The sequence below is a fragment of the Ammospiza caudacuta genome, chromosome 27 (assembly GCF_027887145.1).
Source record: "Ammospiza caudacuta isolate bAmmCau1 chromosome 27, bAmmCau1.pri, whole genome shotgun sequence".
Taxonomy (NCBI): domain Eukaryota; kingdom Metazoa; phylum Chordata; class Aves; order Passeriformes; family Passerellidae; genus Ammospiza; species Ammospiza caudacuta.
The window spans coordinates 6,943,685-6,961,645 of NC_080619.1; the positions used below are offsets into that span (position 1 = coordinate 6,943,685).

The 17,961-nt window shown below is 48.9% G+C and overlaps 1 protein-coding gene across 1 annotated transcript; it reads left to right on the forward strand.

Moving 5' to 3' along the window:
- The first annotated feature begins 274 nt into the window (after positions 1-274).
- On the forward strand, positions 275-17,040 carry HOXB3 (homeobox B3). The gene is made up of 4 exons (XM_058820508.1): positions 275-407; positions 6,206-6,262; positions 13,842-14,314; positions 16,059-17,040. The coding sequence occupies exons 3-4, from the start codon at positions 13,939-13,941 to the stop codon at positions 16,844-16,846; spliced, it is 1,164 nt and encodes a 387-aa protein (XP_058676491.1). The 5' UTR covers positions 275-407; positions 6,206-6,262; positions 13,842-13,938; the 3' UTR covers positions 16,847-17,040.
- The last annotated feature ends 921 nt before the right edge of the window (positions 17,041-17,961 follow it).

The window sequence follows — 17,961 nt, forward strand, 5'->3', positions numbered from 1 at the left end:
GGCAGGTCCCGGCATTTTTGGTTTTTTTTGGGAGTTTTTCCCCCGTTTTTCTGTTTGTCTTTTTTTTTTTTTTTTTTTTTTTTTTTTTTTTTCCCAGAGCAGAACAAACGCTCGCCCCTCATCCCCATCCCTGCCACAATTTGAGGGTTTTTTCACCAATTTTTAATTTTTTCTCCACCTCCAATCCGTTCTGTCCGAACCCACCGAGTCAAAAAAAACCCCCAAAAATTAAAAAATAATTCAAAGCGTCTTTGAGGAAAAAAAAAAAAAAAAAAAAAACCCAAATATCCCAACGCGACCGAGATGAAATAAATGAGATTCTTCTTAATTTTCCTGCTCCAGCGAGGAATCCTCCGCACCCCGAGCCGGCTTTTCCTCCTCCTCCTCGGAGCCCCGGAGTCTCGCAGGTAAGAAGTTCAAAAAGATAAATAAATAAATAAATAAATAAATAAATAAAATAAACGCAGCCAGGGCCGGAGCTGTGATTAATTAATTAATTAATTGCTCCGAACGCTCTGACAAGGCTGCACCGGGAGCCTCGAATTAACTCCGATGTCTCGGAGGAAGAGGAGCAAAAAAATAAATCCAGAACCGGCACCAGCTCCTCTTTCCCCCCGAAAAAGTTATTTTATTTTTCCTTTTTTTTTCCCCTGGGACGCATTTGGTAAAGATTTCTCACTTCTGTGTTGTTTGAAAAGGAAAAAAAGGCCAAAAATAAAACAAAAAAAAGCCATAAAACCCTTTGGAAAAGCGGCTGTGGAAGCGCAGAACGCTCGGCCCGGTGATTTATGGCCCCACCAAGTTTTTTGTTTACTCGGAGCAAACCCTAATTACAAAGAAAAAAAAGGAGAAAAAACTAGAAAAAAGGGAATTTTCCCAAGCTGGAGCGCGTTTTTCCTGGGCCAGATGTGCCCTACGAACATCTGGATGCTCGCGCTGCTTCTCCTTCCCCAGTTCGGGGCTTGAGGCTCCTGAAAATTCCGATTTTTGGGCTTAAAAAGCTCCGATTTGACAAATGTTCGGGGGAAACGCCCCCAGACCTGGCGGGGAGGGCGTGGGAACAGCGCAGGTTTCATTTTTGGGGATTTCTGCTCCTAATTTCTGTCTCAGGAAAAATAAAAAATAAAAATAAAAATCCCCGTCCCTCCTGCCCCAGGATTTAAATGGAGACAGAAAAATCCTTTGTACGGTGTGGAAAAAATAAGTCAGAAAATGGAATGAAAGCGGCAAAGTTTGGGTGGGTGGAAATTTCAATATTTTTGTGCTCTCCGCTCTGCTCTGGCTCCTCTCCCTCCGGAGGCGCTGCCAGCTCCCAAAATTCCTCATTCCTCGGGAAATCGGGGAAGTTTTGGGCTCGGATTTCCCAGGGCCAAAAGCTGAATTGGCAGCAGCTCCAGCAGCGCCTTTTCTGCTTTTCTTCCTTTTTAAATTTCTTTATTTTTATTATTATTATTATTATTATGATTATTTTATTATTTCATTCTCTGAAAATTTCTCCAGCTCCGCAATTCTCCCCGTCATCCTCCAGCCAAACTCGAATTTTTAATTTATTTATTTTATTTATTTAATTTTTTTTTTTTTAACCGAGCTCTCGATGCGCTGGCGGATGTAACCCGAGGAGAAACCGCAGCCCCTAAGTGGCCGTAATTTAATTGATTTTATCATAAATCACCCGCTCCGTGAAGAAGCAAAGTTTGCGCTGAAGTCAATTGATATTAATGGACATTTCTGATCTTCAACCGGGCGGATTCGGGGCCGCTCCCGCTCTTTTGGGACAGCGCAATTTTAGGGGATTTGTTTGATTTATTTCCCCGCCTTTCTAAGCCGGTTTTTCTTCCGCTCTCCCCAAAAAAATCCGAATTTTATTCGCGATTCGAGGAGGGAGCTCAGCTCCTCCAGATTTATTTATTTTGGGGGTTTGAGCACCGAAAATTGAATTTATTTGGGATTTTCCCCCCCGTGCGTTGTTCCAGGGTTCCTGGGGGTGCCGGGATTGGATATTTTGGGAATTTTCTCCCGGGTTTTGGCAGGAATGGGATTTAACCCCTTCGGTGCCCCCACTCCCAAATCCCTCCCATTAAAAATTAACCCGGGCCCTTTGAAGTGCTGATGAGGATGCCCAGAACAACAAAAAAAGCGAATTTTAACCCCAAAAGGAGCCGGGCGCGGTGGTTTTGGGGCAGTTTTGGGATGCGGAGAAATCCTGGCCGTGAAACCGTCCCAGAGTGGAAAAATCGAATTTCTTGGCGCCGCTTTTGCTTCTTTCTGCGGATTTTTAAATCTTTTTGAGGTGAAAAGGAAATTCAGCTTTTCTCGTCTCGCTCATTCCGGGATCCGGGCGGGGATTCCTGCAAGGAAAAATCAAATTCACCGAATTCCTCCTTTTCCTCACAAAAATGGACCTGGGAAAACTCGGAGGAGAAAAGCTTTGAATCTTCATTTTTTCCCCCTATTTTCTTTTTCTCTTCCTATTTTTTTGTCTTTTTGATGGGGAGGATGGGGTTAAAAAATAGGAAAAAAATACGGGAAAAAACGGGGAAAAAACGGGAAAAAAAACGGGGGAAAAAAAGGGGAAAAACGGGAACCGCCTCCTCTGTGCCTGGACCATCCTCAGGATTTGGGGGGCAGAAAAAAAAACCCAATTTTTTCTTTTTCCTGATCCCAAATTCTGGTTTTATGCCCCTGCATTTGCGAGCCGTGCTTGGCTCTGCCGGTCCCCCGTTTGCGCCAAAGAGAAAATGGATAAAAATGACGATTAGAGGGAAAATAATAATAATTAAAAAATCAAAAGAGAAGGAAAAAAGACCAGGATGGAGTTGGGGGCTCGGCTCCCGGGGGAGTTTTGGGAATTCTTGGGATTCCCAATTCTCGCTAAAATGGGGGAAAAACCCAAAAAACCCCAAAATTTGACGTGGTTGGGTCACGTGGGCTCAGAATTCCAGCGATGATTTGGGGAAAAAGGGGCGGGAATGGGAGAGGGGGAGGGGAGAAGGGGATTCCCATCCCTGCCCCCCCAAAATTCCCCAAAAATTTAAAATTTTCCCCCTCGCGGATCTTGGAGAGGATTTTTGGGCGTCCCAAATTCCCTCAAAAATTCCTGGGGCTCCCTAAAAATTCCCGGAGCCCCCCAAAAAATCCTGGATTTTTGAGTGTCCCAAAATCCTGGGGCCCCAAAAATCCTGGGTTCCCCCAAAAATATTTGAGCTCCTAAAAACTCCTGGGGCCCCCCCAAAAAATCCTGGATTTTTGAGTGTCTCAAAGTCCTGGCCCCCTTAAAAACTGCAGGGATTTTCGGGAGCCCCAAATTCCTCAGGATCCCCCAAAATTCCTTGGATTTCTGGGTGCCCATGTGCCCCCATCACGGGGGTGTTTTGTGGCCGTTTTTTAAATTTTATTTTGATTTTTGGAAATTTTTTTGGTGTTATTTTTTGGGAGGCAGCTCCGAAGCGCTTCCCCGGGTTGATCATTACCCGGTGAATTATTGCTGCTCCCAGCAAAGGTCAGGCCGAGGCAAAAACTCCGATCTGTCACCAAAAACGACAACAAAAATTTGGATTTCTTCCCCTGCTCTGCTTCTGTTCGGGGTTTCGCGAGGTTCCGGAGCCTTCGTTGCTCTCCCCTCCTCCTCCTCGCTGGGTGCGGGATGGAAAACCCCAAATTTCTCCTTTTTTGCCCAAAAATAAAAAGGTCTGAGATGTGGGAGGAGGAGCGGCCCCGCCCCCAGAGAAGAATTAATAGAGAAAAAAACCCAAAAAACCCCCAAATTCAACCAAAGAACGGGGAGAGGGGCGGGGGAAGTTTCTGCTGCCAGGGAATAAATTAAAAATGATCAAAACCAAAGGAAAACAACAAGACAAACAAAGCACAACGAGCCGCCCCTGCCGCAGCCGTTCTTTATTCAGCTCCCGCGCGTTTGTTTGTTTCTGTTTTTCCCTCCTCCCACACTCCAATAAATGCGATTTTTCCTCCTTTTCCCACTTTTCTCCATCCCCGCTCCCGGCCTGGGAGGAACTGGGGAAAAGCCAGCGTTTGCTGAGCTCACAACTCAGAAATCTATTTTTCAACCTTTTATTTCGATTTTTTTTCCCCTTTTATTTTGGGGTGGGTTTTTTCCCCTTTTATTATGTTTTTCCCCCCCTTTTATTATGATTTTTCCCCTTTTATTTTGGTTTTTTTCCTTTTGATTTTTTTTCCCTTTTATTTTAATTTTATCCCACTTTTATTTTGATTTTTTTCCCATTTTTCAAACCCCCGAGACAGGAGTGGAAAATCGCGGGGGCGGCGCATTAAAAACTCAATAATAATAACAACAATAACAATAATAACAATAATAATCCCAATAAAGGCTCGGGGACGGAGCCACGAGTGCGAGGGGAACGATTTTATTTCAGATTAACGCCATCAACACCCACAGCGGAAAAGGGATTATTGAAGCCACCCGATGTGTCCCAAAACGAAAATATTTTTAAATTAAATTTTTTTTTAATTTTCATTTTTTTGCCTCCTCCCCTCTCCGTGCCGAAATTGCGGTGGGAAATCCGGGCCTGGCTTTTGAAATGTTTTTTTTTAATATTGTTGCGTCTCGAGCGCGTTCATTCGGGGTCATTTGGGGTCATTTTGGGGGATTTTGGGACCAAATCGCCGCCGTGTCCTCGCGTCCCATCCAACCCCTCCCTCCTCCTCCTCCTCCTCGCACGTTTGGGAACAGGAAATTTTAAAAAATATGGAATTATTTTGCCAATCCTCCAGGCTTTCCCAGGACACGGCCTCGTGTTTCCCCCAGTGTTTATTGCTGTTAATTAACGGCAGCTAATTAATTTCTGAGCGGCCTCGAGCCCGAACCCTTCAGAGCGCCCCGAATTCGGGAATTGGGTTCGGGGGGTCCCAGAGACCTCGGATCAGGCTCAGCCCCAAAGGGACCCCAAAACCGGGAGTGTGGGCGTCTCTGGTGTCCCCTGGTGTCCCCTGGGTTCCTCAGTGTCCCCAGATGTTCCTCAGTGTCTCCCAATGTCCCTTGGGTTCCTCAGTGTCCCTTGGTGTCCCTTGGTGTCTCTGGTGTCCCTTGGTGTCCTCTGGGTTCCTCAATGAGCCCTGGAGTTCCTCAGTGTCCCTGGTGTCCCCCGATGTCCCCTGATGTCTCCAGTGTCACCTGGTGGTCCCCTGGTTGTCCCCAGTGTTCTCTGATGTCCCTCAGGGTTCCTCAGTGTCCCCTGGTGTCCCCTGGTGTCCTCCAGTGTCCCCTGATGTTCCTCAGTGTCCCCGAATGTCCCTTGGGTTTGTCAGTGTCCCCTGGTGTCTCCCAATGTCCCTCATGTCCCTGGTGTCCCCTTGGTGTCTCCTGGTGTCCCTTGATGTCCTCTGGTGTCCCCATGGGTTCCTCAGTGTCCCCTGCTGTCCCCCAATATCCCCCAATGTCCCTGATGTCCCCAGTGTCACCTGGTGGTCCCCCGGTGTTCCCCGGGGTTCCTCAATGTCTTCTTGGTGTCCCTCAGTGTCCCTGATGTCCACCAGTATCCCCCAATGTCCCTGATGACGCAGGTGTCCCCCGGTGGTCCCCCGGTGGTCTCCCAGTGGTCCCTGGTGTCCCCTGGGTTCCTCAATGTCCCTTGGTGTCCCCTGGTGTCCCTCAATGTCCCCCGATGTCTCTGATGTCCCTGGTGTCCCCTGGTGGTCCCCTGGTGTCTCTTGATGGCACCTGATCTCCCCCAGGGTTCCCCAGTGTCGCTGATGTCCTCCGATGTCCCCACTGTCCCCCAGAGTCCCCACCCAGAGGTTCCAGTGAGGGGAAGCAGAAGGAAACCCCAGAGCGCCCCAAATCCTCCGGGAAAATCCCAACTTTGAGGAGGCGACACTGGGGGGAAACCCCAGGAGGGGCTTTTGTCCCTCCTGTCCCCATTTTGTCCCTCCTGTCCCCATTTTGTCCCTTGCATCCCCATTTTGACCCTCTTGCCCCCTTTTGTCCCCATTTTGTCCCTCCTGTCCCCATTTTGTCCCTTTTATCCCCATTTTGTCCCTCTTGCCCCCTTTTGTCCCCATTTTGTCCGTCCTGTCCCAACCTTGTCCCCCTTGCCCCAGTTTGTTCCCCTTGTCCCCATTCTGTCCCTGGTGTCCCCAGTGCCACCACCGCTGATCAGTCCCCTCACCCGCCCTGTTCTGACCCAATTTTTATTTATTTTATTTAATTTTTATTTTATTTCCCTCCCAGTCCGGCTCCTCTCCCCACGTCGGCCTCGGATTTGCTGGAGCCGCTCCCGGAGACCCGGTGAGTTTTCAATCAGCTCCGTGTGTCCTGTCCGTCTGTCCGTCTGTCCGTCTGTCTGTCCTCAGCAGCTCCTCCACATCCCCACAGCCTGACCTCTTCTATTATTTCATTGTTATTTTATGTTATCTTTTATTATTACTATTATTACTACTAGTACTAGTACTACTACTACTACTATCACTATTATTATTATTACTATTATTATTAATCGCGACATTCGCCTTGGAAGGAAGGCAAAGCCCGTATTGCAACATTTGCCTCTGAAGGGCGAAGCTCATATTGCGACATTGATCTTTGAAGGGAAACCCCAAATCGCGACATTGGCCTTTGGAGGGAAACCCCCGTATCGCGATATTTGCCTTTGAGGTGAACCCCAAATCGCGACATTTGCTTTTGGAAGGAAGGGAAACCCCATATCGCGACATTTACCTTGTAAGGGAAAGCCCAAATCGCGACATTTGCCTTTGAGGGAAACCCCATATCGCGACTGATTGGGCGGAGCAGGAGCCGCGGGGCTGTCCCGGCTGCTCGCGGGGGCAAAAATCCGAATTTCTCACCCTGAGGAGCCCCCGGGGGCAAAAATCCGAATTTCTCACCCTGAGGAGCCCCCGGGGGCAAAAATCCGAATTTCTCACCCTGAGGAGGGGCAGCTCCCGGCAGCCCGGGCACTGCTGGCTGTCCCGGAGCTCCAGAAATGCAGAAATGGTCCAAAAACCCAGAAATTCAGAAATGCTCCAAAACCCCAGAAATTCAGAAATGATCCAAGAACCCCGAAATGCAGAAATCCGGGGGGGTTCAGCTCTGGAGAAGTTTGCAAACAGCCCGCGGTTGGTTTTCCTCTTATTCCCGTTTTTCCACTTGTTTTTCCTCTCTTTTTCCCTCTTTTTTTCTTCTTGTTCCTCTTTTCCCTCTGTTTTTCCTCGTGTTTTTCTTTTTCCTCTTTTTCTCCTTTTTCTCCTCTTTTCCCACTTTCCCGGGAATCCCACGCCGGCAGGACCTGTCTCGTAGCCGGAGATTGATGTCGGAGCGCTCATAAAAACTCAGATTAGAGGGGAGGGGAACAAAAACCCTCATAAATCGCCAATTGCGGTGGTCCCGCTCCCAGCTGGGGCTGCGGCCACAGCAAAAGCTGCAAAAAAACCCGGAATTTTCGGGATAAAACTTTAAAAATCACCTGGAAAACCTCCTCTGGGAGAGCCCCCAGAAGTCCAAGTCTTCCCTTGGGCATCCTTCTTTTTCAATTTATTTTTCCTCTTTTTTTCTTGTATTTTTTAATTTAAATTTTTCTCTTCTTTCCTTTTATTTTCTTCTTTTCTTTTTTTTTCTTCTTTTTTTCTCTTCTTTTTAAATTTTTTTTTTTTTTTTTGTTTTCTGTTTTGCCCTCCAGAGTTCTCATCCTGCAGGCGCAGCACACAGAAATTTAAAAATTAAATAATAATAATTTAAAAAATAAAATATAAAGAAAAGGCCACGGGACCCCTCGATGAGTCCCCACCATCCCAGGCAGCTCCAAAGAGATTTTTGCGGAGCCTCTTTCCCTTTTTCTTCCCCAAATTCCCCCTCGTCAGCACTTCGGGCCGGGGAGGGAGCGCACACAATTAAAGGAGATAATTGGGGTGGGGAACAAAAGTAGCAATTCCAAAGGGAAAAAAGGGGAAAAAAGGGAAAATAAAAAGCAATAAAAAGTGCAGACACCTAAATTCCTCAGCCCTGCCTTCCTCCCACTCGCCAGCCCCTCCTGGTCATGGGGTTTTTTAAATTCCACCCTAAAATCCCTAAAAAATCCCTAAAAACTATCCCTAAAATCCCCCAAATTCCTAAAAATAAAATCCCTAAAATCCCTAAAAAACTCCCTAAAATCCCCTCTTGGCCAAGTTTTTGGTGCCAGGAGAGGCGAAAATCGTAAATTTGGGGTTATTGATACGAGCAGTAGTAATTAGCTTCATTAACAGCCATCATAATTAACTTTATTAACAGCAATCATAATTACATTTATTAACAGCAATCACAATTATATTTATGGTCCCCCCCCCCCAGAGCCCTTGGGCCCCCCAGAACCCCTCAGGGCCCTGGGGTGAGCAAAGTTCCTCTGAGGTTACTCCGAGTTGTAGCAACACTGAGCATGCTCAGAGTTCCACTTAAGTTACTCCGAGTTGTAGGATCAGAGAATTGCTCAAAAAAAACCCCCAAAAATTTTGGCGTTTGGGTTTTGGGGTGGTTGAGGAGAAGGGAAATTGGCTCTGAGGTGCTCGAAGTTCCACTGAAGTTGCTCTGAGTTGTAGCAAAACCGAGCGTGCTCAAAGTTCCGCCGAAGTTACTTCGAGTTGTAGCAACAGAGAGTTTTGCTCAAAAGAAAACCCAAAACCCCCCAAAAATGTTGGGGTTTGGTTTTTGGGGTGGCTGAGGAGAAGGGAGAGTGGGGGGAGCATCCTCTGGGGTACTGGAAGTTCTGCTGAAGTTACTCTGAGTTGTAGCGATGCTGAGCGTGCTCAGGGTTCCGCTGAGGTTACTCTGAGTTGTAGGAACAGAGAGAATTGCTCAAAAACGCCCCAATAATGTTGGGGTTTGGTTTTTGGGGTGGCTGAGGAGAAGGGAAATTGGCTCCGGGGTGCTCAAAGTTCCGCCGAAGTTACTCCAAGTTGTAGCAACACTGAGCGTTGCTCAAAACACCCCAGAAACCCCCCAAAAATGTTGGGGTTTGGGGTGGCCGAGGAGAAGGGAAACTGGGGGAAACATCCTCTGGGGTGCTCAAAGTTCCGCCGAAGTTACTCCGAGTTGGAGCAACACCGAGCACTCAGAAACCCCAAAAATGGGGTTTGGGGTGACTGCAAGGAGAAGGGAAATTGGCTCTGGAGCGCTGAAAGTTCCGCCAAAGTTACTCCGAGTTGTAGGAACAGCAAGCATTGCTCAAAACCGCCCCTTAGAGATGCCCCCCAAAAATTTTGGGTTTTGAGATGGCTGAGGAGAAGGGAGATTGGCTCTGGAGTGCTGAAAGTTCCGCCGAAGTTACTCCGAGTTGTAGAAAGAGCAAGAATTGCTCAAAACACCCCCAGAAATCCCAAAAATTTTGGGGCTTGGATTTTGGGGTGGCTGTGACAAGGAATTTTGAGGAGAGCATCCTCGGGGTGCTGAAAGTTGTGGAGTTACTCGGCTGAAGTTACTCCGAGTTGTAGCCACACCGAACATTCAAAATCCCCCCAGAATTTGGGTTTATTTTTTGGGGTGCCCTGGAGAAGGAGATTTGGGGGCGCCCCCTCAGCGAGGAGGGAGCGGGGAGCTGCCGGCCCGGCTCATTTGCATAAGTTGACGCCTAATTGCGCATCACGTGGATCAAAGGCGCCGCCGCCGCCTCCTGCCCAGGCCGGGCCCCACAATTTCCATTCCCCAGCGCCCCCAACCAAACCCCAATTTTGGGGGGGTCCCTGCTCCGAACCCCCTCCCATCGCCTCCGAGCCCCTCGCCGCCTTCCCGCCATCATTTTCTGTTTAATTAAAATTTAGTTTTAATTTTAATCCCAGCGGTTCCAGATGGGGTTCGGGTGGTGCTGGTGAGGGGGGGGATTTCCGAATTATCTGTGAATAATCTCTGAATTATTTCCGAATTATTTCTGAATAATTTCTGAATTATTTCCGAATTATCTCCGAATTATCTCTGAATTTCTGGACGCTTTTTCTTTTTTTTTTTTTCCTTCTCCTTTTTTTTTTTTTTTTTTTTCCTCCCTTCTCGTCTCCCTTCTTCCCCTTTGCTCGAGCAGAGGCCATTGTTATCAGTGAGCAGCGCGTAGCAGAGGCCAAGTGGAACCTCCAGCGTTTGGCCATTCCCAAACCCCCCTCGGCTTCTCCCGCACGCCTCGCCAAAGCTGGGAAGCGTTCCTGATTTTTTTTAATAATTTTTTATTTATTTATTTTTTATCCCCCTTCCCCAAACGGAGAGCGAGCGAGACAATTTGAGCCGCCGTAACCGCCTGGCTGAACCCCCCCCTCCCCCTCCGTTTTATTTTTTAAAAATATGTATTTTTTTTAAAATAACATTTTTACCAACCCATCCCACCCGCCACAAAACCGGATTGAATCTTTTCCTTTTTTTTTTGGTTTTTTTTTTTATCCTTTTGACGCTTCGCCCGCGCGTTTATCCCCGTAACGTTTTGAAAGGAGCCAGAGAGAGAGAGAGAGAGGGAGAGAGAAAGACCAAAAAAAAAAGAAAAAAAAAAGAAAAAAAAGCAGCAAAAAGCGGGGAGTACCGGGAGGGAAGCGGGAGGGGGGGTCACTCCTCGCTTATTGATTGCGTGGATGCTGGATGTGAAAATATATTATGTCTGCCTGTGCTTGGCTCGTCAGAGACTAAGGTAAGCCGGACTCAAATAGGCTATCACTTTGTGAATGGCGGAGTATATGTCCCAATGATTTATGACCATATGACTCCAATCTCGGTTCAAGAAGAGTTCACAAGCTTTAGGCTTCCTTCCACGCAGAGCCTCTTTTGCAGCCCTCACCCACCGCCTGCATCTTTTTTTTTTTTAATTCCGCCACCCCCACCCTCTATTTTTTTTTATTTATTTAGATTTTCTTTCCGCCTTTCCGCGCGCTTTATTTTAATTTTTAATTTATTTTTTCCGCCTCTCCCCGCGTTTTATAAATTGAATTTTATTTTCTGCCTCTCGCCGCGTTTTTAAATTTTTAAATTTTTTTCCGCCTCTCCCCGCGTTTTTCCAGCCTTTGGGGGAGATGTTGTTTTGGGGTGGGGGGATGGAGGAAGGGAAATTTTGGGGACGCTCCGTTGTTTTTGCCGGCGCGGGGCTCCGGGCTCGGCCCCAGCTCCCGCCCCATTGTTGCGGGGCGCGTTTGGGATATTTTGGGATGGATCGGAACCGGAACGAGCGGCGGGGCCGGGCCCGGTGGGGCTGCCGGGGGCGGGGGAGGGGAGAGGCGCTGCTCGTCCCCACGAGAGCGCTCGGATCGCGAAATTCGGATTTTCCAACATGGAGGGGCAGAAAATCCCTTCGGCCTCCGCTGCTTCCCTCCCCTCCCCCGTCTGATTCCTGCATTTCTATATTTCTGCATTTCTATATTTCTGCATTTCTATATTTCCATTTTATCCCCGAGCATCCTCATCCTCCTCACACATCCTTTCGCTGCCTCACCTTTCCCCTCCCGATTCTTCATTTATTTTGATTTTTTTTTTTAATTATTTAAATGGCCCCCAAATCCTCTCCCTCCAAAGTTGCAGGCAAAGAGTTTTTGGGGAATCGCTGCCCGAGTGAAACTCCCAGCGCCCGCCTTTAATTGGAGCGCGACATCATCGAATATTTATTATTCTGCCCGGGCTCTTTTTTTTTCCTTTCTTTTTTTTTTTTTTTTTTTTTTTTTTTTTCTTCTTTTTTTTCCCCCCCCTTTTCCTAAGCAATTCCTTGGAGTAAATAATTAGGATTGCGGCCGTCCCGGGCGAAGATAAATGAGCGGCATTTGTGAGGCGCTGAGAGATGAGGTACAAAGCGGAGCCACGAGCGAGGCGGAGGGGGTTGTAAATTTATTTTATGGACGTTTAAAACAACAGGAACCCAAAAAAAAAAAAAAAAAAAAACGCAGGAAAAAAAAAGAATAATCGCCGTTATTTTTAGCTGCTTTGGCCGAGACTCACGAGGTTCTGGTTTGGGATTCTTTCGCTGCTTTTTTGGGTTTTGTTTTTTTATTTTTAAGTAAATCTTTAGCAGACAGAGAGGCCTTGGAGAAATTCCCACCTCTGGCCCCTCGCAGATATTTCCAGCGAACCTATTCATAATCAAGGCGCTGCTGTTTGTTAATTAATTAATTCACGGCTCGGGGAGCGGAGGCTACTTTTTAATAAGACAAATTTATCATGGCCAGGGAGGAGGAGGAGGAGGAGGAGGAGAATAACTCGCAGCGAGGATCTGCCCTCGGCGCAGACAATAACGCATCTCCGAGGAAGATCCGATGCGGATTTGGGAATGCGGGAAGGATTTAATCAGGGTAAAAAAATTAAATAAATAAATTTTCCAAAAGCCCCAGCGGTCCCTCCGCGGACGGGGTGAAGCAAACGGAGCTTCGGCGTGGCGTGACATAAAAACAGCAGCCAGGAAAAGGAGGGGAAAAATGTAATTTATTGTCGAGCTGGGGCTTCTGTAAAAGCCCCGGCACTTGAAAATATCGCGCTGGGCTTTATCTCGGCCGGGTTTGTTTTGTTTTGTTGTGCAGGATGAAAGAGGCCCAGATAAAACTGAATATACACGAGATACAATTAAATATACAATGGATATCAATCCCCAAACAAACGCTCGCTGGCTCCTGAAGCAGAGAGGAGCCTCTGCCCTTTTTAAAAATCCCTCTGCCGGTTATTCCCAAGCAGTTTTCACCTTTTTTTGGGGTATTTCTGCTCTGTTTTAATGGAGGAGAAAGTTTCTGCTGGGAGAAAAAGGAAAGGGAAAAGAAAGAGATGGAGAAAAATCAGAAAAATCTCAGAGGGGAGAAAAAAGAGGTTTAATTTTGTGATTTTAAGCTTTGGATTGGGGCATTTTTAGACTTTTTGAGTTTGGATAGAGGAAAATCCAAGGGGTGCAAAGCGAGGAGCAAATGGCCTCGTGAAGTGTTTGTTTTCCAGAGAAAGAGAGAAAACAAAAATATCAAACAACAACAGCGATGAAACCCCAGCGGGGTCGGGATCCGCTCCCCAGCTCTGGATTTGGGAGGAGAAACACAAAACCGTGCTGGGGAAAAAAATAGGGGAAAAAAAAGGGATTTATTTTCTAAATTGAACCTGTCAGAGACGGGAGAGAGACCCAGAGCAGGCCAGGGGCAGAAATCGCGTTTTGAATTCCTGCCTGCTCCGATCTGCTGGGAATCTTTGCCCTGAATTCCAGAGGCGCTGGGAGTTCCTGAGTAAACAAAAAACGGAGCCAAGTGCGCTGGGACAGCGTTACCTGGGGGGAAAACAGGGATTTTTCGGTGTTCCTGGGGAAAAAACACGGATTTTTGCTGTTCCTGGGGATAAAACACGGATTTCGCAGTCACCTGGGGATAAAACACGAATTTTTGCTGTTACCTGGGGGAAAACACGGATTTTTGCTGTTTGCAGCTCAAAAGCAAACAAACCCTGGGGATAAACTTTGAATTTCTGTGCTGGGAGGGTTCTGGGGTCTGCTCCGTGCGTGATTTCAGTAGGAAGAGCAGGACTTTGGTTGTTTTTGTGTTTTTGGCCGGCGATTCTCTGCTCTGTGCTCTCGCGTTTGTGCTGATTTGGGGTTTAGCTGGGTGTGTAAATGTGTGAGTGACGCAACCCCCCAGGGGTGTTTTAGGGGATTTGTGCGCGGGGATAAATCCAGAATAAATCAATGTACAGAAGCCATCCCATGTGCAGCCACAGAGCGAAACGAGCAGTGAAAAGAGAAGCTCTGCCACCCCAAAACCCCCTCAAAAATCCAATTTCTCCGAGGCTGGGCAGGGTGAAATCTGCTGGCAGCATCTGTTCCCCCCCGTTCGGCGGGACCCTATTCATGTCAGGAGCCTTTCAGGCCCCAAGATGGATTCCTGGCACTATTATTGTGTTTTTTCTGCTAACCTTTCAGGTCAGCTCCCACCAGCCAGCTGGAGAGGGGCCGTCACGTGGCCTCGGGGTGCCAATGTTCTGCCATAGGGGTGTCAAGACCCTGGTAGCCAAAAAAGATGCAGAAGGCCTCGTACTACGACAGCTCCACGCTCTTCGGGGGCTACTCCTACGCCAATGGGTTCGGCTACGAGGGCGCCCAGCCGCCCTTCCAGGCCTCTTCCCACCTGGAGAGCGACTTCCAGAGGTCCTCCTGCTCCCTGCAGTCCCACGGCAAGAGTAAGGAGCTCAACGGGAGCTGCATGCGGCCCGCGGAGCCGCCGGCATCGCCCAACGCCAACAGCGCCAACAGCGCCAACAGCGCCAACAATGCCGGTAAAAACAGCCCCGGGAAATCCAGCCTGGGCGCCAGCGGCAGCATCTCCAAGCAGATCTTCCCCTGGATGAAGGAGTCGAGGCAGAACTCCAAGCAGAAGAACGGCTCGCCCGGCGCAGGTAGATGGGGAGGCCGCGGTGACGCGCGCCGGCCTCGCCTGCTAGGAGATAACAAGGTTAAACGGCAAAAGAATTGGTGAAGGAGGTCTGAGAGTGGCAAAGGGTTGGAGGAATTGGTTCAGGGAAAGCCAAAATTCTGATTTTCGTGCCCAGAATTCCAAAATGAGGTCTAAGAATCACAAAGGGTTGGAGGAAACAGTTCAGGGAAGGACCAAATTCCCGTTTTCCAGCCCAGAATTCCAAAGAGAGGCCTAAGGGTTGGAGAAGTCATTTAGGGAAGGCACAAATTCCTCTTTTCCCCCCAGCAGTCCAAAGAGAGGTCTAAGAATCCCAAAGGGTTGGAAAAAATCAGCTTAGCGAAGACCCGAATTCCCATTTTCCAGCCCAGAATTCCAAAGAGAGGTCTAAGAACAGCAAAGGATTGGAGAAACCAGTTTAGGCAAGACCCAAATTCCCCTTTTCCAGCCCAGAATTCCAAAGAGAGGTCTAAGGGTTGCAGAAATCAATTTAGGATAAACACAAATTCCCGTTTTACTGCCCAAAATCCCAAAGGGAGGAAGGAAGAGCTCACAAGGGTGAACATTTCCCTTCTCCTCTGGAGGTGTGGGGAAAGGACCCCGTGAGACCCCAGGAGGGTCCAGGCACGGCCCACCCACCCCTGGTTTATTTATTTATTTATTTATGGGTTTATTTCAAACACAACCACGGGTGCCAAACCCTGGTTTGCCTGGTGGACACAAATTTGGGGAAAATGTTCTCCCAACTGCCCAAATCACCGCTAAAATTCTGTTTGGTGCCTTCCCGGTGCTCAGCGAGAGCAGGTGTGGTGCCACCTCAAAGTTCTCCCTGTGTCCCACAAAAAATTCAGATAAGTTCAGATAAAATCAAAAATTCAGTTTGGATTTGCCACAATTCAGATAAATTCAGATAAAAATCAAAAATTCAGCTCGGATTTGCCACAATTCAGATAAAACCCAAAAATACACTGCAAAATTCAGATAAAGACCAAAATTTTGGCTAGGATTTACCACAGTTCACATAAACTCAGATAAAAACCAAAAATTCACAGATAAATACAGATAAAACCCAAGAATTCAGTTTGAATTCACCACAATTTCGACAAATCTGTTCACACAACCTCGTGGTGAGCGCTCCATCCCACATTAACACAATCTATGAAGTTTTCTTCTCGCAGAGCCAAACCTTGGTGTCACACCTTTGTCCAACCCAAACCTTGGTGTCACACCTGTGTGTAACCCAAACCTTGGTGTCACACCTTTGTCCAACCCAAACCTTGGTGTCACACCTGTGTGCAAACCACACCTTGGTGTCACACCTGTGTCCAACCCAAACCTTGGTGTCACACCTGTGTGCAAACCACACCTTGGTGTCACACCTTTGTCCAACCCAAACCTTGGTGTCACACCTGTGTCCAAACCACCCCCTCCCCACCCCGCATTAATTGGCCCCGCGGCCGCCCGGCCCTGCCAAACGTCATTTTCCAGAAAATTATCCGCGGGAAATAATCTCCTCCTCAATAAGGGGCCCTGGAATCCTCTCCTACATGACATGATCCAATTTTCATAAAGCAGGGGCAGCTTTGGAGAACAGGACTCTTAATAAACGCCACGGTTATGGAGTGCAGGCTGCCGCGCAGGGGCGAGGGGCAGCTTTATTAAGAAGCGACGCATTCAATTTCTGCGCCTAAGTAATTCTCTTTTATTTCATTCCGGGGGCGCGACAGAAACCTGCGGTGGCGGCGGAGGCGGCGGCGAGAAAAGCCCCCCGGGCTCCTCGGCCTCCAAGAGGGCGCGCACGGCCTACACCAGCGCCCAGCTGGTGGAGCTGGAGAAGGAATTCCACTTCAACCGCTACCTGTGCCGGCCGCGGCGCGTGGAGATGGCCAACCTGCTGAACCTCAGCGAGCGCCAGATCAAGATCTGGTTCCAGAACAGGAGGATGAAGTACAAAAAGGATCAGAAATCCAAAGGCATGGGCGGCTCCTCTTCTGGGGGGCCCTCCCCGGCAGGCAGCCCCCCGCAGCCCATGCAGGCCTCGGCGGGGTTCCTCAACGCCTTGCACCCCATGAGCGGCGCCTACGAGGCGCCGTCGCCGCCGTCCTTCGGCAAACCCCACCAGAACGCCTACGCCGTGCCCAACCCCGGCTACCAGGCGTCCCTGAAGGGTTGCCCAAACCAGCAGAAATTCGCCGGGGCCGCGGCGGCGGCGGCCGAGTACGAGCCGCACGTGCTGCAGGCCAACGGCGCGGCCTACGGCGCGGGCGCCATGCAGGGCAGCCCCGCCTACGTCGGAGGGAACTTTGTGGATTCTCTGCCCGCCTCGGGCCCGGCCCTGTACGGCCTCAACCACCTGGGCCAGCAGCACCAGGCCGGCGCCATGGACTACGGAGGGGTCCCGCCGGGCCAGCCCCACGGACCGTGCGAGAGCCACGCTGCCTACGCGGAGCTCTCGTCGCACCACGCTACTTCTCAGGGCAGAATCCAAGAGGCGCCCAAGCTCACCCACCTGTGAGAGGGGAAGCTGGTGTTTTTGGGGGAAAAAAACGGGCGGTTTGGGTTTCAGGGATGGTTGTGTTGGGTTGCTTTCCAGCCTCACTCATTTTGGTGTGGTTTTGGGGTTTGTTATGAGCACAAAGCGGTTTTGGGGTTTGTTATGACCACCAAGCGGTTTTGGTGGCTTTGGAAGGGAGGAACCTCCTGGGTTATGACAGAAAAGCTTCTGAAATGGGCTCGGGGTGGTTTGGTGGGAATCCTGCAGGGTTTGAGTGGGCAAATCCATCATTTCTGAGCCATGTTTGGATCGTCACCGATAATTCCTGGATGCCGGGAAGGAGAAGAGTCCTCCAGCCAAGTTTTGGGGTGTCTGCATCCAAAGAACCCCAAAGCGATCCACCAGGAAGCTCTCCCCACTTTGAGTCCTTCTCCAGATCCGCCGGTGCTTTCCTCCCCAGCCCTCAGAGGAAGGGTTGTCCTTTTCCGCTGGAAAATGGAGAAATCCAATTTCCCACTGGAAAAAGGAGAAATCCAGTTTCCAAGTGGAAAAGGGAGAAATCCAGTTTCTGACTGGAAAAGGGAGAAATCCAATTTCCCACTGGAAAAAGGACAAATCCCCTTTCCCACCAGGTAACTTCCCCCCGAATGCCCCAAACTTGCAAATCCCCAACCTGCCAAGGCCCCGGAGCCACGCTCGCCTCTCCAGGCCCTGCTCCCCCTCTCCTTCAAAAAACCTTTAAAAACTCTGGATAAGAGAGGTCCAACCCCCAAAAGGGTTGAGGAAATCATTGGGAATGCCTAAATCCCCCTTTTTTCCCCCCACCCAAAATTCCAAAGAGAGGAAGAAAGAGCGGCCAGGCCTGAACATTTCCCTTCCTTCGCCTATGCTGAGGTGAAATCTCAATTTCTCCTTTTGGGGAGGGTTTGGGGGTTTTTTTCTGGGGGTGTTTTTTTAGGGTTGATGAGCAGAAAAAAACAGCAATTGGGGAAATCCTGAGCTTCTTTCTTCCTCTCCTTCGAGCTGATGTGAAACAGGGTATTTTTGAGCAGAGGGAATGTCCTCCCACGGAAGCAGAAGCCGAGGGATCCCTGGGATCTGCTGACGCTTTCCTGCTGGGACATCTTTGTTGCACT